This window comes from Perissodus microlepis, chromosome 6, assembly GCF_051167445.1.
Source record: "Perissodus microlepis isolate ML-2025 ecotype Zambia chromosome 6, ASM5116744v1, whole genome shotgun sequence".
NCBI lineage: Eukaryota > Metazoa > Chordata > Actinopteri > Cichliformes > Cichlidae > Perissodus > Perissodus microlepis.
Window position 1 is genome coordinate 10,178,372 of NC_140466.1, and position 23,735 is coordinate 10,202,106.

The 23,735-nt window shown below is 39.5% G+C and overlaps 3 protein-coding genes across 3 annotated transcripts; 2 read left to right on the plus strand and 1 right to left on the minus strand.

The window, feature by feature from the left end:
- Positions 1–1,934: 1,934 nt before the first annotated feature.
- Positions 1,935–7,063, plus strand: golga7ba (golgin A7 family, member Ba). The gene is made up of 5 exons (XM_084930676.1): positions 1,935–2,160; positions 3,197–3,322; positions 5,579–5,731; positions 5,824–5,925; positions 6,051–7,063. The coding sequence occupies exons 1-5, from the start codon at positions 2,149–2,151 to the stop codon at positions 6,132–6,134; spliced, it is 477 nt and encodes a 158-aa protein (XP_084786802.1). The 5' UTR covers positions 1,935–2,148; the 3' UTR covers positions 6,135–7,063.
- A 2,100-nt stretch (positions 7,064–9,163) lies between these two features.
- On the minus strand, positions 9,164–14,566 carry crtac1a (cartilage acidic protein 1a). Its single transcript, XM_084930674.1, has 14 exons — positions 14,379–14,566; positions 13,673–13,878; positions 13,385–13,581; positions 13,160–13,296; positions 12,920–13,076; positions 12,689–12,823; positions 11,569–11,705; positions 11,351–11,487; positions 11,158–11,240; positions 10,614–10,714; positions 10,312–10,480; positions 9,721–9,866; positions 9,445–9,484; positions 9,164–9,376 (listed from the first exon to the last, which is right to left on the minus strand). Exons 1-14 carry the CDS (start codon positions 14,481–14,483, stop codon positions 9,369–9,371), a joined length of 1,758 nt encoding a protein of 585 aa, XP_084786800.1. The 5' UTR covers positions 14,484–14,566; the 3' UTR covers positions 9,164–9,368.
- A 92-nt stretch (positions 14,567–14,658) lies between these two features.
- r3hcc1l (R3H domain and coiled-coil containing 1-like) lies at positions 14,659–20,932 on the plus strand. The gene is made up of 7 exons (XM_084930675.1): positions 14,659–14,850; positions 15,500–15,973; positions 16,504–16,706; positions 17,239–17,309; positions 17,598–17,693; positions 18,299–18,439; positions 19,049–20,932. Exons 2-7 carry the CDS (start codon positions 15,521–15,523, stop codon positions 19,099–19,101), a joined length of 1,017 nt encoding a protein of 338 aa, XP_084786801.1. The 5' UTR covers positions 14,659–14,850; positions 15,500–15,520; the 3' UTR covers positions 19,102–20,932.
- Positions 20,933–23,735: the final 2,803 nt, after the last annotated feature.

Consider the following 23,735-nt stretch of genomic DNA (forward strand, 5'->3'; position numbering starts at 1 on the left):
TCATTGTCTGTTTTGCTGGTAATGGCATTGATGCATTGCACAAGATTGATGGAGTAATGAAGGAGAAGGACTACCTCCAAATTCTTCAACTTGACTTCACATCAACAGCTAAAGGGTTGAAACTTGTACACAGTCAAATATTCCAACAGGACAATGATCCCAGTCAAAGCCCTGAACTCAACCTTACTGAAAATTTGTAGACTATGCTTAAAAGCTGAGTTGGTGCCAGAAAATCAACCAATTTAAATGATCTCTACCAATTCTGCCAAGAACTATCCCGCCAGGATTATGCCAGAAGAATAAAAGCACTTTCTCGAGGTGCAACTTGCTAAGAGACATTTAGCCAAATATAAATGTTGGTCTATGTGTATATTTGTGCCTACATGTATCACTTTGACCCCGTGCCGATGACAGAAAATCAAAAATAAATTAGGACTTGTTTTTACAAGTTGTTGAAGGCATTGTCATTTCAAAGCACAGTTGTACCACACTTTAAAAAAGCATCAGAAATTATTTTGCGCTTTTTTTTTCAAAACAGCTTCATTTGATTGATTTATTCCATTTAGAAATAAAAGTTTGAATTCCTTCATTTAAAATTTGGTGTTTAACTTTTAACTAATATATTCAAGTATCAACATTTTCAGTGATATGCTGGTGATAGATCCTCAAAGTTGGTTTTACAAATATTTGTCTGAACTAGTGGATTAAATTATGATGTGTAAAGTGAAATGGGTCACTCCCACTGATAAACTCATAATGTTTATGCCAGAGGAAGGTTAAACAAGAAACCTCTACTGTAAAGGGTGCAGATATGGGAAAGAAAATACAAATAACGACACTTCAAGTAAGACCTTGAAGGGACATTTGAAGTTTTAAAAAACTCATTGCCATTTAGACTCATTTCTAAGGTTTTTAAATGAGAGAAAAATTAGTTGTTAAATCACAAAATGGAGCTGTAATAAATTTTATTTGAAGATTTAGGATGAATGATGCTGCTTTCTTTAACATATAGCTTATAGTATAGGCTACTACTAATAATCAAGACTGCAATCTGTTTTAAACAAGCTTTTTTTTAACTCACCTTTTTGGATTGTGTTAAGCTTTAAAGTAGTTTCGACCTTCCAGAAATACGGTGGTGGCCACAATTCTAACTCTAAGGGTTCTGGATGTGGAGATGGTTGCCAGATGTCCTCTAAACTTGTATGATTGCTGTCTTATTGATTTGACTCTATATTATCATATGTCCAAAATGGCAGACAAGTTAATGTCACTTGGTTAACAGTCACATGGCTTCAAAACCTCAATTGCACTCCAAATAGTGGATGAGGCCCTGCAGCATCCTATGTCAGAACACCTGTCAATCAGTGCAGCCACGCCCCTGATTCAATTATCAGGTGAATGGGTTATAAAAACTTTGAACTGCTGTGAGGAGGGACACTATTGCCTCTATTTCGGGGGGGGGGGATGATCCCAATGCTGGTATTAGTATCGCAATACTAGCGCAATAGTATTGATATTTCTAATTCTATCCTCCAACTTCAGTATTTACACCTCTGAGCTGTGTTAACTATATATTATATGCCTCAAACATACACTATGAAAAATGTCTGAACCTTTTTGTGTTAAATGTACATGTATTTTATCTATAGCCTGTAGTACATTTAAACAAGACAAGCTGACCCAAAGTGTATTAAAGACAGGCACATTGACATTCCAGGTCTCCAAAAAAGAAACCTAACCCCTTAAACCCTTTATAAGTTGCCTTTATAGGTTAAACATATCAGTATCGGTATCGGCAATATTTAGTTCATATCTGATCGATACCAAAATGTGCAGCATGGCAGATAACTAGTTGACTCCCTTTCAGAGACCGCCTCAAGTGGCCACCAGAGGAACTGCAGTTTTTGACACTTCCACATTCTCCGCTCCGGCTGCATTTTTCAGGTTTGGAGGTCGCCCCCCACCCCGACGTCCTGCAAAGTCAAGTTGAGGCTGAAGAAAAAGCCGAACACTCTACTACAATAAGCCCCGCCCCCTCAGGATTACAAGCCTCTCCTCCTCTCCCCACCCTCCCCCCTTCCGTGTCCCACTAAGCGGTTTCAGAGCGTGAAGGGACTCGTCCCTACAGCCACGGATGCACGGTGCAACATGGCGACAGAGGTAAGACACTCGCTCGGTTTAATTTCCAGCTCGGGTCCGGTTACCGGCACGAACAGTGACATGAAGGTTTAAACGAAACAGGCGTGGCTCCAGTTAACACGGACGTTGAGGGCATGGAGGCTGCACACGGTTAAACTGTGCGGATCACTTGTATCTGGAGTGACCACTGTGTCCTACATTATCACGCCAGTTTCGCCAGAGGATTTGGTCGTTTTCATTTCTGTCTTCTTCTTTTTTTTTTTTTTTTACCACATAAACGCGCTCTAGTATTTTTTTTAAAGAGAAAAAAGGGAGGAAGGCGTTTTTGAAAGTCAGCTGAGCTATAAGAAAAAAGGATCAGTGCAGCCCCCTCCGTCCCTGCCATGTTAAGCTGTTTTGGTGAAAGCAGATCTGTTTTTGTGTATTGAGAAGCCACGTTAATCCGGTGACAAGCAACTGTGTTTGACTACACACACATACCCACTCACACACACACGGAGGACAGCCGTTCAGCACCATGGACAGAAGCCACTCCACCCCGACCTTCCTCCGTGCTTTGCCTGACTCCCTTTTCCTCCATCTGTGCTTTCATGTAACCAAAAATAATGGTGACGCACAAAAGTGATTATATCAAGCATAAACAAGCTTGTATGTAATACTTGTTTGGCCTCTATAAGTCTGCTTCAGCTTGTTCCGTGTAATCGATCTGTGTTTAGCCGTAGTGAAATGTTGTCCCGTCTCCCTGCTTTCCTGAAAGACCAAGAGAAAGTGTGTGTGTGTGTGTGTGTGTAAAAGATCGTATGTCTGATGCTGGGCTTTGCTCCAGCAGTCAACAAGGCAGAAAAGCGTGCAGACACTGAGCCAACGAGTGATCGATCACATCTACTCCATCACCCTGTTCCTCTAAATCAGCTGCTGTTTGTACACATTACAGGTGAACAGGTGCTCAGGGATGCACATAGAGGGATACACAGCTCTCTTTTGGGACTCATTAAAGAGATACTATATTAACCCTTACTGTATTACTCTCTCTGTGTGTGTTATTTGATTCCCACAGTTTCATAACCTGCAGGAGTTGAGGCACAGTGCATCTCTGGCCAACAAAGTATTCATTCAGAGAGACTACAGTGAAGGAACCACCTGCAAGTTTCAGACCAAGTTCCCCTCTGAGTTGGAGAGCAGGGTAAGGAAACTGGAGGAGTTACAGTGTAATCTGCTTTAATTCTAGGTTTTATATTGTGTTTTAATATGTGCAGATCATACAAGCATTTAGATCTTTGTTAGCCATCGTGGTCTGAAAAGAAAAAGTCTGTTAAAAGACATTATCATGACATTGATATGCTTGATAATAGATGTAAAATAAGCTGGAAATCTATCTTATAAACACATATACAGTAACAAAGTTTCATTTCAGTACTGAGTAAAGCAAAACACATGCTGGATCACAAATCACTCCACATTCTGTGTTGTTCACTGGTTTCAGCGTATTTGAATGCTTCTTCCTACTTCTTTTTAAACATGTTATTTATTGAGGATCGTGTTCCCTATTTTTGGCATCATTTTAACATGTATAGAATAAAAGCTTGTGTCATCATATCATATGTGTGTAGAGTTCATTTGGGGTGGACAAAAAGTGAATCTTTCAGCATCAGACACTTAATTCCCTTTATTTTATTGATTTTTAATGTAGCAATATAAGGGTTTCATGACTCAGATCGGTTCTTTAGGTAAGTACTATTGGCTCACATGTAGATAAAGCAAACAAAATTCCTGATTGCTAGCTAAAATTTTTATGCTGTGTAGAATGATATACGCACAAAGCTCTGTGATTTGGTCAGTCATTACCTCGCTAGCTTTTATCACAGTGGAGTAAAAAGTATGAGGTGTAAGTCGTCCATTAAGAGGGTTGCTGACCCACTATTGATTATGTGCCTCATCACATGAGCCAAGGTGGGAAAAAGGGTATGGGTCATTATAACCAGAGGTTTGGGTGAAACCATTGTGAGACCTTGCCTCACCCTATTATATGACCTATTGAGATCAACTGACGCATGATGTGAGTGCGTGTTAAGGCATCTGGGCAGGGATTTCAAAACTGCACTGTAGGTGGCAGACAGTTGGTGTTGTAAGCCACACCCTCTGTTCAGAGTGGACATAGATGGCCTCTTTCACTCGTCTTTCAAGACGAGTGACCTTTGTCCTTTAGATGCAGATGTACAGCTGAGTCTTGTCCTGTCAAGGTGGCTCTTTTATGTTGTGCCAAGTGTTGATGGAGTGGCTGCTTGGTTTCTCCAATGGAGCCCTCCTCGCTGCACTGTACAACATACACTACATTGTTTAGTTTGTGTTTGGAGGTTTTTTCCTTTGGATGAACCAGTTTTTGTCTAAATGTGTGTGGCTGTGTCTGAACTACACTGGGATGTCCTGCTTGGAGAAGACTCTCCTGAGTTTCTTTGATAAACCGGCTACATAAGGGATGACAATATTGTTTCGTTTGTCCTTCTGATTCTCCCTAGTTGGTGTCTGACCTTATTTTCTGTGCATCCTTGCTGATTTGATGAAAGCTCAATTGGGAAACCCACATGTTTTAAGAGCTTTATTTACATGTGTGTGTTCCCTTTCTTTTCCTTCTGGCTTAAAGGGAACAGTTTCTGTGTTGTAGGGTCCTGATTACTCCAAGTTTGTGTTCCAGAGGGTGGTGGGAGTCAAAGAGTAGGTACTGGTCTGTGTGTGTAGGCTTCCAGAAATGACAAACTGTTATACTTTGTATCTTTCCTGGTAAACTTTATCATTCTATCCACTGAGTCGATGTGAACAGTGAAGGCTTCTACTTCTTGGGTTTTGATTTCGGAGTTTAGATGTGACGATGTGTGTTCCCCACAAGGGAGCTAGGATGGTTGCAAGGTGCTTGGAAATTTTTTAGGTGGCTGAGTTGATACTGCGTGGGACTCCTTTGTGGATCTTTGGAAGTCCATATATACAGGGTATAGCATTTCCTGGGTACAGACAGTGGTATGAAGTGCAGTCAGTGGCTTCATCCATTTCAAGTTGTTGTAGGCAACTGATGACTGATGACTTTCTTTTCAGAGTTGCTTGTGGGGTCTCGTCTTAAAGCTTCATAGGTATTGTTGTAAATGTGGAGGAATAAACACAGCTGGTCACTGGGTCATAGCTGGAGTCCCAGGTCTCATCAGCACTGACGATTCTTGAAATGAAGGTCAGTTTCACACGTTAGCTGATGTTTGAGGTTTGTGCTGAAATCTCGCAAGTGCATGGGCAATAAAACACTCACAGCGTCTTCCATGGAAGTGACTTCAAAGGGGAAATTAAAATCATGCAATATTTTTTCCCTTCTCCAGCTCAGTAAGTTACTTTATTAAACATAGTATTTGCTGTTGCTACTCACTGTCCCCATTTCTGCTCTTTTGTATGTCTCCAGATCGAGCGAACACTGTTTGAGGACACTGTGAAGACGCTGAATAACTATTATGCAGAGGCGGAAAAGATTGGAGGACAGTCCTACTTGGAAGGGTGTCTGGCCTGCGCTACAGCATATCTCATTTTCCTCTGCATGGAGACACGTTATGAGAAGGTCAGAATTGAATACATTTTGATGTTCTGGGACAAATTAACATGTAGTTTGGATTTTATATTGCTTCTCATTTTTCCTCTTCTGTGTGTCAGGTGCTGAAGAAGATTGCCAAGTACATTCAGGAGCAGAATGAGAAGATTTATGCTCCCAGAGGTCTCCTTATCACAGATCCCATAGAAAGGGGAATGCGTGTTGTATCCTTATTCTGAATTTTGGGTGTATTGCAAAAAAAAGCAAAACAAAACCACATTTCTGTAAAATATTTGTGTAATTTATTATAAACCACAGATCATTTTTGTTCCTTAACAACTTTTAACAGATAGAGATCTCCATCTATGAAGATCGGGGCTCCAGTGGCTCCAGCTCAGGGAGCAGCTCTGTGTCCGGCAGCACTGCTCGATGACTGGATACTTCCTAAACCTGCGTCCACCTGATCACTCACAACCATGAAGGAAAACCTAGGATGTAATACGACTCCTCTTCCAACACCAACCACCCCCTCAGCTACGCTCACACAAAGTATTCACTAGTTTTTTTTCCCCCATCATGTCCTTAACTTGTTCACAGTAGACACTTGAAACACGCACTTTAGTGGTTTATTACGAGAGAAATGTGCAGGTGCTGATGCACTTTTGCTAAGATGTAATGTCTCAATGAAAAGGATGAAAAGATGCAGCTAGTAATGCTTTGTGTGATCCCACCATTTCTCTCCTTCCTGTCTGATTTCAAGATAAAATGGACGAAGTGCCTCATCTGCTGTCATTGTACCATGTAGGCCAGATCAACCTGGGCTGCACCCCAAAAACACTGGACCAAACACAAGACTAGACTCCAAATTCAGCACCTCTTCCAAATCGGCTCTAAATCATGCTGTCTGGCAGCAGATGAATGTCATTTAAGTCATCCATAATGTAGCAGATCCTCCATATTTCTGATGAAGCTTGTATTTCCTTTTTTAAAGTCATAGCCACAAATCCAAGTACTAACCTCTTGGTTTCACTGAGCGAGAGCAACTCTTCCTAAATTTAGATTATGCAAAGACTCGTTGCGCGTGAAGCGCAGCAGTAAGTAAAGAAGGGATGGGTCAAAAATGTCTTCCTAAATTATACCTGTAAGTGTTTATGAAAATACACCAACCCTTCCTTGCTTTATGAACAGACATCCAAAGAAAAATAACTGCCAAAAAACAAACAAACTGGCTCACAAATGTGAATGTTTCTTTTATTTTGGTGACATTTTGTGCAAGAACAAGTTTTCATACTGCTTATTGTTTTAATACACATGGTAGAAATGACTGGCGTCAAATAAACAGTTTCATCACAGCCCCATCGAGCTCATTGTTCTTGTATTATCTGTATTATACAAATATATGAAATCAGTGTTACTCATATTAAGCATTTTAAATGATTACAAACATATAAGAAAAGGCTCAGTACTCAATCGGAGCTGCTTGTTGGACATCAACAGAAACCAAGTTTCATGTAAACAAGCAAGTGCAACGCTATAAATACCTCCCAGGCATCCATATTTCCCTCCCTTTATCTGTGGTTGCCAATTTTTCTCTCTGCCTTAGAGTGTCATCATTTAGATTGGGTATAAAAATCCTTCTAGTTGAACCTGCCCCATTCGGACAACACTACCATCCTCGGCATCAAATCAAATGTGAAGGAAGGACGCCGATTATCTAAGCAGGAATACAGAAGAGCAGCTGCTAAATGGAAGTTTGCAAATATCAAAAGCAGCACTGGTTAACATTTCTGCATTATTACTCTCAGCATGGAAGGTGAAGAGGATTGCTCATAGCAACGCCTACGGATGACATACTGGTCGTGTAGTTCCTCTGAGCTCCACAGTTTTCAGTACTTGATCAAATTGTTAGTCTAAAATCCAAGTGCTTTGTTTCAGTTTCTCAGCTCTCACTGAGTTATCAATAATGCATTAAAGATCGTGGCTCTAGAGTTGGGAGTTCGTCTTGTAATCGGAAGGTCGCCGGTTTGAGCCCCGGCTTGGACAGTCTCGGTCGTTGTGTCCTTGGGCAAGACACTTCACCCGTTGCCTACTGGTGGTGGTCAGAGGGCCCGGTGGCGCCAGTGTCCGGCAGCCTCGCCTCTGTCAGTGCGCCCCAGGGTGGCTGAGGCTACAATGTAGCTTGCCATCGCCAGTGTGTGAATGGGTTGTGTAAAGCGCTTTGGGGTCCTTAGGGACTAGAAAAGCGCTATACAAATACAGGCCATTTACCAGGCCATTTAAAGATACAGTAAGCAAACAGCCCAAATCAGTGATAATGTAGCTGCAGGAAGGCAATGTTGTGTACGCCTTGTTTGACATGTCAGTATGCTTGGAGTTTATTACCAAAATATTTGGTTTAATTCTTTAGCTTGACAGTAACATGATCTGTAAATCAGTGTAAAAGACAACAATATTAAACATCATTAAATCTTAAATTTACTGGACACGGACACCATTTCCAAAAAAACCAAAGATGTATAATTTTATGCAGCCCTTTTTTTCTAAAGGCATTTTGTCTTCATAGAAGACAAAGCTGACAAAGTGGTAAAGAAATTAACAAATTGATAATGTCCACTCAGGGCCGTGGTATTGTGGACACTGCTAACAGTCACCGATACCTAAGTAGCACAGAGGTAACAAAAAACCTGCCTTAAAAAATTACTTAACAATTTAAGCGTATTGCTTATTTTGTTACAAATTCCTCATGCCTGCGTGCACTAACTGGTTATTTGGCACTACAGCTTCCACATGCAGCCAGCTCATCAAAACAAACAAGCAAAGTTCAGGACGGACATGCTCCATGCATGTCACAGTAATTTGTTCTAGCAGGTGTTAGATCCAGGTGACCAGTGCTGGATAGAGGTTGTCTGTTCCCTAAAGACTAGTCTCACTTCATTTCTGCTACTGCAGACAGGAATAAAACACACTGTAATAAAACTGTCTTAAACCAGGAGGCTTCAAACATGGAGACCGAAGACCGAACACCATCATAAAATGGAGCCAATGCTGCATGGGTGGAGAGAACAGAGGAGAGTAACAGTAGGGGAGGACAAGACAGACAAGCAGACATCAGATTAATACTAAACAAACAGAATGACTAAAAATGAAGACTTGGTCATTCACGTGTGAAGACGAGGCCAGGTACAAGTGGGGAAAATTGGGGAACTCAGGGTAACCTTTGTGGTTTGCACTAAATACTTTCAGTTACTCTGTGTCAGCCACAGTTCGTGTGTCTTGTTCTGTTTCAGCAGGTTTTTAGTGCAAATTCAGCATCTCTTAAGTCACGCAGGAAACACTCCCTTGCATTTGTTACTCTCAGGGTAGCATTTGGAAAGTTAATGCTGAGACTGGAGGATTAAAATGTGAGTACTAGAACAGTTAAGACTGACTTTTGAGCTATGAAATAATTTGAAAGAGCCGGTGTATTGATAGGAACAAGTTTATTCACTTCATTTAAAGCCATAAAAGAGAAAAGAAATCTTAAAAAAAGGAAAATGAAATAAATCTGCTCACAGAGTAAAGAAAAACAACCAGCTCTCCCTTTTAAAAACCAAAGCAAAAGACATTTTTTTTCTGTAACATTATTGTAAACCACAAAAATCCTTTATTGCATTTCATGTGATTCTCTTTAAAGACCTGTAGAAAAATAAACATTCAATTAAAAATAATTTGGATTATTTAATGAATCTTTAAGACTTGCTCACCTGCACAGCGTCCATTCCTGACAGTAAAGCCGTTACCACACTAAAAAGAAAAGAAAAGAAATAGAGGAAAAGGTTTCTATCCAAACCAAATAGGCTGATTCTGAGACGTTTTAAAAACAATTTACTTTTATTTTTTGAAAGGTAGGAGTAAAATATCTTATAATTAAACTAACCAGAGAAAGAGAAATTAAGGCTTTGGTGTTGTTCAATTCACTGCTCCACTAACAGAAAAAAAAGGCGTGTTCATAATTCATGCTGGGAATTCGGGCTGTATACCTGCGTGTCATTGGCAAGCACAGTGGTTTCCCCTTCTTTGGGATAGGTGACTTCCAACACCGAGTTCATTTCACCAGCCTGAAGAGCTCGAGTAAAACTAGTGCCGTCTGGCCAGGAGACCTCGAGCACCTTCACCTCATCATTTCCTGGGAGTCATGGGTACAAGACACAATGCTACGTTACATTTTGCAAGTACAAATTTGTATTTTGGGATTAGACTTAAAAATATCTGCTGGGATGCTACCTGCCTCCTGACTTTTAAACTATGTTTTACAGACTGATGTGAGAGCATCTCATCTTACTTTTAGCAAGAAAGGACATTAGCTTATATCCCAAAATTTTTTAACTTTTACCAGCCATTAGTTATAACACCAGTATCTGGTTTCAAGTTAAAAAAATATCAGGGATACTATTGTTTAGCTGAGATGTCTAAAAACACCAATGACAAAGGCACACATACTGAGTTCTAGTGTTTGACAGGATAGATGCACGATCACAAAAAAAAGCTGTTTGCCCAACAATCTGCTCTAGTGTTTACTTGTGAGGTGTCTGCTGTTTTTTCAGTGTCTACAACATTTAAAAGGAAATCACCTAAACCAAAGTGGGCGACTGGCTCCATCTCACATAGATATCCAGAGCCTCCATCAATGATGCGTGTGTGAGCTCCACTCTGACTGGTGAAGACTGTCACCTTGGCACCCCGGGCAAAAGAACCAAACTGGGTGCGAGGAATGACCCGCAGCCAGTTATTGGATGATCCCTAGCAACAAGGATGTTCATGGATTATTATTCGCTAACTAATAAGAAGACCAGTTAGTAGGTATATCATTAGGCTGTTAGTAAAAAGAAAAACAAACAAACTCCGCCCCACAAATACACACACGCACACCCACCTGCGTGACCTTAAAGACAGAGATTGGCTGCTGGGCACTCTCCCCGTGTGCCAACAGCAGGTCCAGCTGTCCATCCCCATCCAAGTCAGTCACAGTACCACCTGTCCAGAACACACAGAGTGCTTTCACTGAACTGACCTACACATCAATGTCAATGGGGAGTCTCCCTGACAGTTATATTTCTGAGGCTCATCCAAACACAGAGGCAGTTCAGGCAACATCAATATATTTTAACAGGCTAGGATGTTCTCTAATATTTTCACATATTGATTATTGTTTTGTTACCAGGTGAAACAACACTTCATTAGAGTCACTTTTCAAGAAAGCCATAAAAATCATTCTCAATTGATTGCAATATTTTAGAAAAAAAAACATCTGTATATCACTATTTTGTGTCTGTATTGCCTGGGACTACACATCTAAAAGAATTGGCAAGTTAATATATGTTAGATTTTTAAACTGATATTCATTAAGATGTACCTTGCCTGTTAAATGCATAGGAAAAACAGCACAAAATGTGCTCTGATATTAAGAGTTTACAGACCTGTTCCTCTCCCTTGTGGCTCTTCAGCATCTCCCACATTAAGTTCCTGGATCAAAGGGTCTGCATTAGTCCTCCTTGAGACCCTACAAAAAAGGAAACAGCCAAAATAAATAAATAAATAAATCTAGTAACAGTTATTTTTTAATTAACAAATACATTTCATTGGAAATTTAACAAATACATGAAATCTAACCTGAACAGCCTATTGGGAGCATTTCCTCTGTAGGCAATATTGTTAAAAAACACCTCCAACTCCTTGTCATTATCAAAGTCAGCAGCAATGACTGTGCGAATAGGTGAGGCTTCAGCAAAACTTCCAATAGCAATATTCTGCAAAGAAAATTGTACTTCTCTCAAGATACACTTTATTAAAACCTTTTGTTTTTGCCAATTTTGTCACTCCTCTCTTACCTGGAAACTGGAATCGCTGCGCTGCAGGAAAAGTCTGTGTGGGCCGTTCCAGTTGCCATAAACGATGTCTGTCTTTCCATCTCCATTGAAGTCAGCCAGTGCTACTCCTCTGCCATGCTGGTATTGGTCCTCCACACCTGTTTGCATCCGCACAGTGTTAGAAGCAACTAATCACAGCGCTTCTGGAATACAATTTTTTACAATAAAAAAAATAAAGTAAAAGTGATCAGAGGACCTTCATATGTCTCTTAAATTTAGTGCTACATCCAGGAGACTGCTAGATTAGTTTACCATAAGGACTGGATTCTGGGGGAATAAGTCAGCCTGGCTCAATAACAGTAAGACGCTCCACATACTTGAATGTCTTAAACTCACCAGTTAGCATTTTCACTTGTGTCTGATTAATATTCACATGTCAGGCTGTGTTACTTCATGAGGTGTTATCCTTATGAGCCTACTAGACAGCCAGCAAATGTTATAGTAAGCTAAGCAAATAGACTGATTAAAGTCAAACAGGGCAGCACCTGCTATGACCTGTTGTGGTAAGGAGAGAGCTGAGTGTAAAAGCGAAGCTGTCAATTTACCAGTCAATCTACATTTCTACATACCTGGTAGAAGTGGCCAGGTGGAAATCTAGGCTTCTCTACTTAGACTGCTACCCCTATGACCCAAACCCAGATAAGCAGTAGAGGATTGATGGATAAATAAACAGTCAAACATAAAAGCCTCCAAATATTTCTAACTCTTGGTAACTCTACAAATCATATATAAATCACATCATATCAATAAAGATGTAGTTTGATGACTATAATAATAATTTCTGGGTTTTTCCAAAGGTTGCTGCATAAGCAGAGACCACCCCCACTAACTTCTGATGCACACTCAGGCATTTTGTTCTATAAGCTGGCCTGAAATATGACACAAGCCATTCAGTTCAGAAAAGTGAAACAAAGGTTCCTCCTAGCTGACATTGACAGGGTAAAGAGCTAAAATTAGAAACCAAATAATGGAAGAGTGAGATGAGACAAAGAATACCTGATGTGAAACCATAAGTTGAAGGACAGACTGCAGAAAGTACTACTGAGTTAGGCTTCACGTTCCCTTCCCACTTCATTCTCACCTGTCTGTCTTGCCATGTCAACAAAAGTCCCATCTCCATTATTCTTGAATAGGAAGTTAGGTCCATTTTCATTGTCACAGAACACATCAGACCTCGACTCGCTCAGGATTGGTCCAACGACCACACCGCGACCACCTGACCAACGAGCCAACAGTGAAGCTTTCAGTTGTTTTTGACAACTTCAAAAAAAAAAAAAATCCCATGTTTCAGGTAAACACCGTGACATCTCACCTGTGTACCTGTTGACTCCGGCCTCAGCAGCTACGTCAGACAGCGCGATGATGCCCTTGCTCACATCACTGGCAGCCTCGTCCATTTCTAAGAGAGCGTGGGGGCCAACATTCCCACTGGCGTAGTTCGCCACGTAGACTGAGTAACGGCCTGTTCCCTGCACAGAAACATCAGTAACTTAGAATAACGTATAATGTGCTCAAATGCAATGAGATAGAAGAAATAGGTGGGTTTACTCACCTTTCTATCAACACATGCGACCGAACGTCCCGCCATCCGATTAGCAACACCACGACGTACATTCAGCTCATCGCTGAGCAGATCTTCAAAGCGACCATTACGAAACTTGAAGAGCTTGTCAGTGTACGTTGCTCGTCCTTCACAGAGAAAGAAAAATTATTTGGTTCCCTCAAATTACTTTGATGACACTTTAATTTCAGGATGACTTTGCAATATCATATTTACCAGAGTAGGCATTGTTTGTATTAAGAAAATAGATTTCTTCTCGTCCATCTCCATCCACATCGCAGGCGGCAACTCCAATAGCATTTCCTGCCTGGTCTCTCAGAGCATAGTATGGAGAGTTACTGTCATCAATAGCAATGTTTACCAGCCTTTTTTGAGTCCTGTCATACTTCAGCACCAGGTTGGGCCCATTGTACCTGAGAGAAAACGTGATTTTGATTTATTTTTTATCACAAATTTCTGCATAAAAATCCTCACACATGGTAATACACTAACACTCACACTTACCCTGCCACCACCACTTCCAGGTCACCATCACCATCCACATCTGTCACAGCCATCCCATAGTTGAGTTGTGTGGGATTGTGCAGATTGTCAGGGGGAAGCATGGTCTGTGTAACAACCTGAAGCATGGGATTCAGGTTTTGGGCATGGGAGTGATGCCAGAGTGTCACTAGTAGGAGCAGCAGACCCGAGCCCCACATTATTCCAACCTGGCGAGACACGGAAGTCAGGAAGATATCTTGTTTTGAACAAAACTTGCAAGAAACATCTGAAACTGAGAATTATAATACAAAACAAAACAACATTTCTTAACAATTGAAAATAAATATGAAAATAGAATTATCCGAATTGATCGAAAGCGATCAAATAAGTACGTTAAAAGAAAGAAGAAAAACAAAAACATAACCACCAGATATGGTTTTAAACGTGGAGTGTTTCTGTCTAAATCTACCAACCAAAAGCCTTTAATTCCTTTAAGAAAGCTATAAAATTTCAAGACGTTAAAAAACAAAACGCAAAAACTACTAACATGTTATTAATGCTCTCCAGCAAATACACTTTCTGTATTTCTGAATTGTTTTTCCTCCAGCGTAATGACATGCAATTCACTGATTTTAATAAAAACATGGATGAAGCCTTTTCCCCATTTTGTGCAGAGCAGAGGCGTGTGCAAGAATTCATTCCCTTCATTATGGTAATACCGTCTTACCGTATCAAGGTGTGGAGGAGAAAATGTGTCTCCTGCAGTGAAGATGATGTGTTTGTAGTTGTGAAGCGAGCTTGTCAACGCCTCTATTACACAAATAAGTTTCATAAATTACAAATTTACGAAACACCTTGTGTAACGCGGAGAATACTGTCCAATCAGCGAAGAACTGTCTGACCGATGAAGCTGGTGACCAATGGCTGAGCTGGTTTGGTTTGTTTGTAGTTTATGTTAAACGATGGCACAGAAAAGATGGATTCGGTAGAAAGTATATTTACCATTTCTTTTGGGGAAACTCGTTGAACTACAAAGGAAAAGAAAATTCGTTGGAAAAAGGAACTAATAACCTGGTAGTTATTCCGGATTTCGGAGCGGCAGTGCTGTAGAAGAACACAATTTCCCACTACGCCTTGCGCTAGGATTTGCTTGCGTCAAGTGTGCGACGAAAGTCTGTTGTTAAACAAATCATAAACGGGTAAGCCGACAGAGTAAATTTATTTGATTTAATTATAGATTAAATATTCTGAGTGAAAATAAATGAACATAAATGAATGTAACATTAACCGCTATTTATTTTATATTTATTTCTTTATTTAAAAATATCTTTACAAGCTACACGGGAGGAAGTTTAGTTAGCTAACTGAAGCTAGTTATTCAAATCCAGTTTATTTAGAACAGCGGTCCCCAACCCCCGGGCCTCGGACCGGTACCGGTCCGTGAGTCGTTTGGTACCGGGCCGCGAGAGTTGAGGCTCAGGTGTGAAATGTATAGTTTTCAGGGTTTTTATCGGTTTTCAGCGTTATTTTGTTATCGTTTTTATCGTTTACTCGGTTTTCCTGGGTCTTTTCACGTGTGTTATGAATAAATCTTCTTTTTTTCGTTACCGGTACTAGTTTTATTTTGTTGTATTTATCCGCGACACATTAAAGGCCGGTCCGTGAAAATATTGTCGGGCATAAACCGGTCCGTGGCGCAAAAAAGGTTGGAGACCGCTGATTTAGAAGGCTGCTTGCCGCGTACCTGGCTGCTTCATTCTTTAATAAAGCCTTTAAAGTAAATTTAGAGTGTTTTGAAAATCTGTGAAGGTCTGACAATGTTCATGTTCTCGTTCCTCCATGATCCAGATACTTTAATATCATTTAACCATGGAGGATGTGCAGCTTAAAGAAGACTGTGGTCCAACTCAACCAAGACCTACACCTCCCTCTCAATCAAAGAGGCCAAGTCAGCCTCTGTACGTCCCCAAACAACGACTTCATGCCTCGAAAGAGAAAGCTCAGACTCAGGGAGAAGTTAAACCAAAAACCAGGCCTCGCTACACAGACAAAGCACGAAAGAACGCCAAGAACAAGAAGGACAAAGCTGGAGGTGCGAATAAACCATCGCCCAGTGGGGGAGAAGGAGATGGAGGTGAAGCGCAAAACAACGACGTTAAGCCAGATGTGAAGGAGGACCGATTACAGGGTTTAGAGGCTGAGGTTAATGGGGAGTCTTCAGCCAAAGTGGAGGCAGGCGATACTGCACAGCAGGAAGAGGAGAGCTGGGACACCTTGTTCAACGATGATGGAGACTGTCTGGATCCACATCTGCTTGAAGAGGTGAGAGCTTGATTTAGGTTTTGATAATCAAAACCCAAGACAATCCAAACGAACTTTATTTATATAGCACTTTAAAAACAACAAAGTTGACCAAAGTGCTTTCCAATAATAAAACAGAGATAACAGTTAAAAACCATACATTAAGCAGACAAAGAAATAAATATAAATACCAATAAAATAAATACATAAATGGAAAAAGAAGATAAAAAAATCAGTATGTATATATATTAAATATTAAAACATGAGTAAAATAGACAATAAAATATACAATGAATAAAATTAACAAAATATAAAAGATTAAGAGTGACCAACAGCTGACTAAAACTGACTACAAGCTGACTCTGGTACTACTCCTAAAAAGCCTTCGAAAAAAAGTGTGTTTTTAAAAGTGACAAGCAGAATAGTGTCCACCCAGATTCACATACACACTGCTGATAATTAACCTAAAAAAATCCTATTTAATATGATGCAAAACAGATCTTTTTCTCTTCTCATCATTGTCTTCTCTCCTGCCTGCCTTGCATGCACAGCTGGCTTTGAAGGAAGGAAAAAAGAAGGAGTCAGTCCAAGAGCCTAGGTTTGATTACTACAACATGGACAGAGGCAGTTATGATGATGATGATGATGATGACGTTGACCTCACAGAGGATGAACTATCTCATATTGTAGAGATCTACGATTTCCCTACAGAGTTCAAAACAGAAGACCTTCTTAAGCTGTTTCAGTGCTACCAGTAAGTCTCTAACCATGTTAGAATTGTACAAACTCTGTTTTTGCCTTATATACTGTATGTCCTTTTATATTTGCAGAGATGTCAGTAAACCTCTGCATCTATTTTTTTTATCATATACTGAGCCTTGGTGCAGCCCTGAGTTCAGCCATTGTCTGAAGCTGCAGCTATTTTTTGTCTTGGTGCTAGCTGTGTTCTTCTAATTGGGTGGGACTGCAGGTGAGAGGGGCTTCTGTGCTCACTCCAAGATCACTGTTCCACCAGGCTGTTCTTGACATCATGCAGATGAAGTAGAAGAAACTTTTTTAATAGAGCATTTAGATGAGTATCTACCATTGTAACAGTATATGTTAGAAAATAAGGAAAGGATAATAGGTTTACTTTAAGACAAAAAAGTTGTGAAATCTATGAAAGAGCACAAGTATGTGATTTTTACATCTTTAGGGAGCACGGTCTTCCTTTTAGAGCTAATGCTACTGAGGGCATGTTGTGAAATATTCTTACTACCTTGTGTGATTTCTGACTGTCTTTTCAGAAAGCGAGGATTTGACATTAAATGGATTGATGACACACATGCCCTCGGCCTTTTCTCAAGCCCCATAGCAGGTAAGTAAAGCTCTGCCTCACATTTAAGGCAATTACAGTTCATTATGCTCTGCATTAAGTGTCATTGCTGTGACTCATCATCTTGCTACAATGTTGTAAGTAGAATTGTTTTAGTAAAGAAAATCCTGGCCAACAATCTTAATGCTGTTTGCTCCTGAGCTTTTGAGATTGTGTCTCTGATACTTGTGCCATCGTTTTTCTGACTTCAGATTAGAAAAACACATTTTTCAGTTGTAAGGAGATATTAAACTCACTGACTATTACATTTCGTTCATTTTCCCTTTTAAGCTCGTGAAGCTCTGAGATCCAAGAATCCACTGATGAAGTTGCGACCACTTTCCAAATCTTCCTCTGCAACAAAGGCCAAAGCCCGTAGCTGCTCAGGTGCGATTGCACATATCTGTGTTTGTCATTTTTCATAATTTGGTGTTTGTATAATAATAAAGCAAATCCATATTTGTTGAGAAAACCCTTTAGCTTTATATCCAATTCTCCAGTACACTACCATTTAGTCTTTCAAGATACTCGGCATTCTTGACTGTGTGTTTGGTTTGTGTCTGTCGCTTCCTCAGACTGAAACTGAATTTCTACTTCGAATTGAATCTCACCTATGGTGCAGCCTACACAAATAGCTGATGTTGTTGCCAGTGTTTATACTTATGCCTGGTTTGCCTGCTTTACTCTTCAATTTCTCCACCGAAATACTGATTGGTGGTCCAGTTTCTCTCTTTGAGATGATCCGTACTCTTTCAGTCAGCTAAAGAAAATGAGAGCAGAAGAAGAAATAAATGGAAATATGTAGAATGAGCCAGTTACATATGTTACAGGCTTAATTAAGATGATGTGGTTTTGGGGTTATTGTGATGTTTGTAAAGTGTATTTTGGTGCCATCCAGGTTGTATTACACCACAAATTAAACATTTAAAGTGCTTAAAAACTGTTCTGTATCTCCCACATTTATATATATCTTCCTTTCCTCTTGCCCCCAGACTACCTCCTGCCTGCTAAAGAGAGACCTCAGACGAGTGCAGCACTGGCTCGGAAGCTTGTGATCGGTGCCCTCGGTGTAAAGAGCAACCTCACAAAGGAGCAGCGTGAGGCAGAGAGGAAGAAACTCCAGGAAGCAAGAGGTATGTTGTACTTCTTTGGGTCTCCACTTACTTTTTGGGCTGAAGTCTCATCTTGGGTGGGCGGTTGCTAAACTAATTATGGATTCAGTAGCTTATGCGTGATGGTCATACAGGGTGCTCAGTTAAACTGAGATATAAGTACAAATAATTACTGTCCCAATAGTTGTATCACAAAGTTACCACCACAAGTGGGAGCTGTTTTCATACTTAACTGAAGAAAGTGGAAAGTTTCAAATGTAGTGCCAAAAGAAGTCTGTCCATTGCTGTGTAGGTCACAGTAAATCTATAATCAGTAAAGCAACCATTTCCCTTCACAGATGGAAAATAAGTATATAGGGCCAGAAAACAACCACTGGCCATCCAATGACAGTCAGTCCAGGAAGTCAGGAAGTAAAGCACACTAAAAAAAAGCTCCTTTGTTCTCAGTTTAGGCTCACTCCTGCACTACCATCAGTGAACAAATACTAAACTTGGTGTTGGAACAGATGCCATGTATGGTTCTATGTGAAGATTAATATGCAATCGGCTTCAGCTCTTTACTGCTCTTCATGTGGCAAAGACAGTGATATAAATTTAAGACTTTTGTTTGTCGTGTGATTTATCTTTCAGAACAAAAGCGCCTGGCAGCCAAGCAGAGGGAAGACGCTTGGGAGGGAAAGTAACTGGACAAACCTCTATTTTTTTCCCTTTAAATTCCTTGATTCAGCAGAGGCTTAAATCATTTCTGTTTCATGTAATGCTCTGGTTTTTTAGCTGGCCACTCCTTCGTACAGGCATATTTCCGAGAAATGATTTTTTTTTTTCAAACTGTTTCCTGAGAGGCTTTTACCGTTTCCTTTGTCATTCAGTGTCTGACATCATAAAATGCTACATGATCAGATCACCTTCAATTATCTGTGAACTCACCGACTCACCTGGACTCTATGTATTGTAAGCACAGTCTGTAGTCAAGCACTGAAGCTAATGGTGCAGTTAACAAGTAGCGCGTTAACTGAAATACTTATCTGTACACATCCTCGTGTTTGGGTTTTTAAATGTTTTAAGATATAAAAATGACGTGATGCTTTCAGTTACATGTCACTGAAGTTCAGTCATGTTTATTCGTTAAATTTTTATGTGTCACAACACTGTCGATTTTATCCAGTTTGAGTGATTAAATTGAAGGTGGTGTCATTAAAAATTAATGCTGCATTGTTTGCAGTTTAAGTTTTATGAAAGTATTAACTTACTTTTAAGCCATCGTGTCAGGTGGTTTCCGGTGTTTGAACTGATACCCGATTTTATGTATAATGTTTTGCTCAACGCAGCTGCTGTTATGTATGTCCAGTAAAAAAAACAAAGAAAACTGCTCGACTCCGTCTGTTAAAATCTGAGCGTGTGCTTAAAGACACGAGTCTAGACATTTCACGATGACAAGCAAAACTGTCATCAAAGATTTTCCTTAACATTGAAGCACCTCACTATTTTTGTGCATCACTTAAACAAATCTACCAAGATTTTCAGTTCAGCTCCTGTTTTTAGCTCCATCCATTCTTGTTCTGTTTGTTGACAAAATGTAATGACAGTACGAAGAAAAACGTGTCTCTTTATTCCTGACAAGCTTTTTTTTTTTTTTTTTAAAAACTTTACAAAGGTAATCACTAAAGAGAGACGGTATTTATTCTAACTGTCATCAAACAGGGTTTCCCAAGAGTCAGCTTTCATAATTCAGCTTCCTCAGACACATATCTCAGGCTCCAGAGCCCTTTTTTGACAGCTGCAGGCAGACGCCTCTTCTGAGGCTTTACCCAGCAGACCACAGACCATGTGGCACTGCAGCTCATTCAGTTCCTCAGTGAATAATTACACCACTTTCAGCCAGTGTGGAGAAGGCATTTTAAATTTGTTCTTCAAGAGATTTGTAACAAAAATCAAATTTGCTGCTAAATTAGTTTTTTTTTTATTTTTAATTGTTTTTTTTACATTTTTTTTAGCCCTTTCAGCCAGTCGAAATGTTCATGCACTAACAGAGCAGATTGCTGTGTACTTAAATGTTTAAAATGATTATTCCTTAAATTTTAGTAGTCCTGCAGATGACTGTGATTTATAGTTCCCCTCCTTTTAGACATCCAAATCGACCCTGTATTGCTCTAAGAGAGTTAGTTTTGTAACTGTTTAGCTCACTGGCTGTGGATGAATGAGGCACTGCCACGTGGCTCACAGTGGGCTAATTAAAGCGCTGCAGCATGAGAAAAAGTCTCATTACATATTTGTTTCTTTTCACATCAGTTCTTCTGAATGTGTATTGACACATTTATATCCATGCAGATAATGTGAAAGACGTTTTTGTAAAGCAGGTTTGAGGATTCAGTATTTACAGTGTATCATTTGGTGTTTACGATGTGCTCTTTTAGAAGGTGATAAAATATATCTGAAAGCATGTAATAGTTTTTTCTGTATATTCATGAATACCAAGGCAGGATGAAAAAGGATAAAAAAAATGCTTTTATTTAATGGGTGACTCATTAGTGTAACTGTGGTTATATGATAAGTGATTCCATTCTCTATAATACACAATTTGATAACCTTGCAGTCTTAGAAGTACTTTAATGGTTCCCTTTTCTAGGTATCAGCGTTCAAACCATAGACTGTGTAACTGCTGCCACTTTGTGAAACGTGCTTGAGGTGTTTTGCCAAGCCCAGCACTGGGTACACATATTATGTATTAAAAGCTATTTGTCCATTATATGAACATAGAAGCACAAAATTATGGAAATGCTAATTTGAAGAGTTATAAGTGGCTTGGCTTAACTTTTAAAGTACTGAAATGTTCAAATAAATGCATGAGCCATACCAGTCTAAGTGTATGCAGCTGGTACGGTGAAACTGCTCATTAAATCAGTTATTTCAGTCACTCTCTTCGCTAGCTAAGAATCTCTTCTGCAGGAACTTGTTCTTTTGTAGTGGCTGGTGATTTTTGAGCTGCTGGTAGTGAGACAACCATAGACTGCATATAAAAGATGAACATAGATGGGTGCTACTTCACAGCAGACTGTATCATATGTCATATAATTGTAGTAAAATTGCTCCAAGAGGAACCGACAACACAAACACATTAAAGATGTAAAGTCTATACAGAGATCGGCTACAGTGAGCGGCAAAGTTAATCAAAGCATACATTTCTCGAATTTAAAAAAATATAGTGAAAATGAATAAAAACAAGAAAAGGTTTTAGAAAATTTGGGGAGCAATAAGGTACAATGATTGAAACAATTTTTTGATTTAGGCTTTGAAAAAGTTGTTTTTATGACTTAACTTGGTAAATCTAACAGGGCAGTCTACAGGGATCGATTAGCTTCTGTAATCAGCCTCAAGTGGCCATCAACGGGACTGCAGTTTTTGGCACTATAACTATTGGGTATTAAGATGTGAAATGTAAAAAAAAGAGCGAATAGCAAATATTATTTTATGTTCATATGTCATCTATTAATTGTTAGACTTTATGCACTCATTGTTGGTTATAGACAGGTGTTTCTTGATCTTAGTGCACAGATGGCTCTTCTTGATGCCAAGTGCAAATGTGGACACATTTTCATAACAGACCTCCATGTGTGCTGTTGTTCTTGCAGCTGGACTACATATAGAGTCTGTAGCTGCTCTTTACCATCATCGTGTGAGATCTGAACCCTGCCCATAATCTCATGTTTTACTGTGGCTTCACGAGGGGGTGATGTACCACAGAGCAGCCAACTGGATACCTCACACACAATCATTAGTTTAACAACACAAACACAAGCCACAACTGAGAGAGTAGTGGTTTCAAGTGCCAACTCTACACAGAAATGCTACATGTTATGTCATGGAGCAAGTGAAGTGTGAGACATGGTCCAAATTAAGAAGTAATCTAATCTCCCACCACAGCAAAGGACCCTGGTGGTGAAGGGTTTCCTAGCACCAAACACTGTCAGCAAACATACCTTACATCACTCTCTTCCCTTTGTAAAAATTTGGCTTAGCAATGACACGTTTTCATTAACACCTGAAAAATCATCAAGTTTTTGATTCATTTCAGTAATATTTTTAAGGTGCCATTTTGAAACAACAGGCAGCTTAGGGGCTTTTATGTGGTAAGGTACAATATTTGAGAAAGAAAATCCAAACAATCATGCAATCCTTGAATGAGCACCTGGCGACAGTGGGGAGGAAGAACTACCTTTGAACAGGAAAAGCCCTTCAGCCACTTGCTGTAGAAAAAAAGAAAGAAAAGGTGAAAATAGCAAGATCACAAATAAAAAACAGGACAAAAATGTCCAAAAAAACAGAAAAGACAAAAGTTCATGACATGCAGTAGTGGTAAATAAAACCATTATGGGAAGTCCCCCAGCAATATGAGCCTTTAATAGTATAACTAAGTGATGGTTCTATATTCCCTTACCCAGCCCTTACTCTAAGTTTGAACTCTTACCATATGGACAGGTTTTTACATAGTGCTTTTCTACTCTACCTGAGCACTCAGAGCTCTTTATACAATTTGCTTCATTCATACAAAGAACTTATTTCTAAATAAGTTTTGTTTCGGTAGCACTTTCTATTACAGCTCGGTAATAAAGGGGTAATAGTAGAATAACAAGGGGGAAATAAGAGGGTAATAATGTGGTAATTTCTAAGTTATTACAATGCAATTACCAAAGTAATAACCATGTAATATCAAAGTAATATTATGGTAGCAACAGTGGTTACAGTAATATTACCCTGAAATGTATGTAATAGGGTAATAAGGGCCTCAAAAGTGTGGTAACAATGTGGACATACAGCTCGGTAATAAAGTGGTAATAGTAGGGTAACAAGGAAGAATAAATTCTAAGTTATTACCACTCAATTACCTGTGTTGTCTTCTGTGTAATAAGCAGGAAATAGCATTGCAAAAAGCAAAAATGCCTATTTCTCTATAATAACATATGAATAACCTATTAAAGCTAACTTAAAGAAGTGTGATTATTACCTGGAAATATCTCGGGTAATTTCTGTGGTAATAATTACCACATTATTACCCTCTTGTTTCCCCCTTGTTATCCTACTATTACTGCTTTATTACCGAGCTGTACTAGAAAGTGCTACCATTGTTTCTATTGAACAACTACACTGATCTGGATGCATCAGAGAGCAACTTGCAGTTAATATCTTACCCAGGGATAGTTGGTTACAGACTGGAGCAGACAGGGCTCAAACTACCAACCTTTTGATTAGTAGATGACCTGCTCTACCTCATGAGCTATAGCCATATGAAGGCAGTAGAAATAAGGAGGCATTAAATAAA

What these genes read in the sequence shown, in the direction of transcription:
- golga7ba (XM_084930676.1), top strand. An exon ending in CCTCTGAGTTGGAGAGCAGG is followed by an intron (nt 3,323 to 5,578) that starts GTAAGGAAACTG and finishes GTATGTCTCCAG; the next exon opens with ATCGAGCGAACACTGTTTGA. An exon ending in TGGAGACACGTTATGAGAAG is followed by an intron (nt 5,732 to 5,823) that starts GTCAGAATTGAA and finishes TCTGTGTGTCAG; the next exon opens with GTGCTGAAGAAGATTGCCAA.
- crtac1a (XM_084930674.1), bottom strand. Translation starts at nt 14,483, where the DNA reads ATGAAACTTATTTGTGTAATAGAGGCGTTGACAAGCTCGCTTCACAAC. An exon ending in CTCCTCCACACCTTGATACG is followed by an intron (nt 13,879 to 14,378) that starts GTAAGACGGTAT and finishes GTGTCTCGCCAG; the next exon opens with GTTGGAATAATGTGGGGCTC. An exon ending in GCTCCCAATAGGCTGTTCAG is followed by an intron (nt 11,241 to 11,350) that starts GTTAGATTTCAT and finishes CCTTTTTTGTAG; the next exon opens with GGTCTCAAGGAGGACTAATG.
- r3hcc1l (XM_084930675.1), top strand. Translation starts at nt 15,521, where the DNA reads ATGGAGGATGTGCAGCTTAAAGAAGACTGTGGTCCAACTCAACCAAGA. An exon ending in AAGCTGTTTCAGTGCTACCA is followed by an intron (nt 16,707 to 17,238) that starts GTAAGTCTCTAA and finishes CTGTCTTTTCAG; the next exon opens with AAAGCGAGGATTTGACATTA. An exon ending in TTTCTCAAGCCCCATAGCAG is followed by an intron (nt 17,310 to 17,597) that starts GTAAGTAAAGCT and finishes TTCCCTTTTAAG; the next exon opens with CTCGTGAAGCTCTGAGATCC.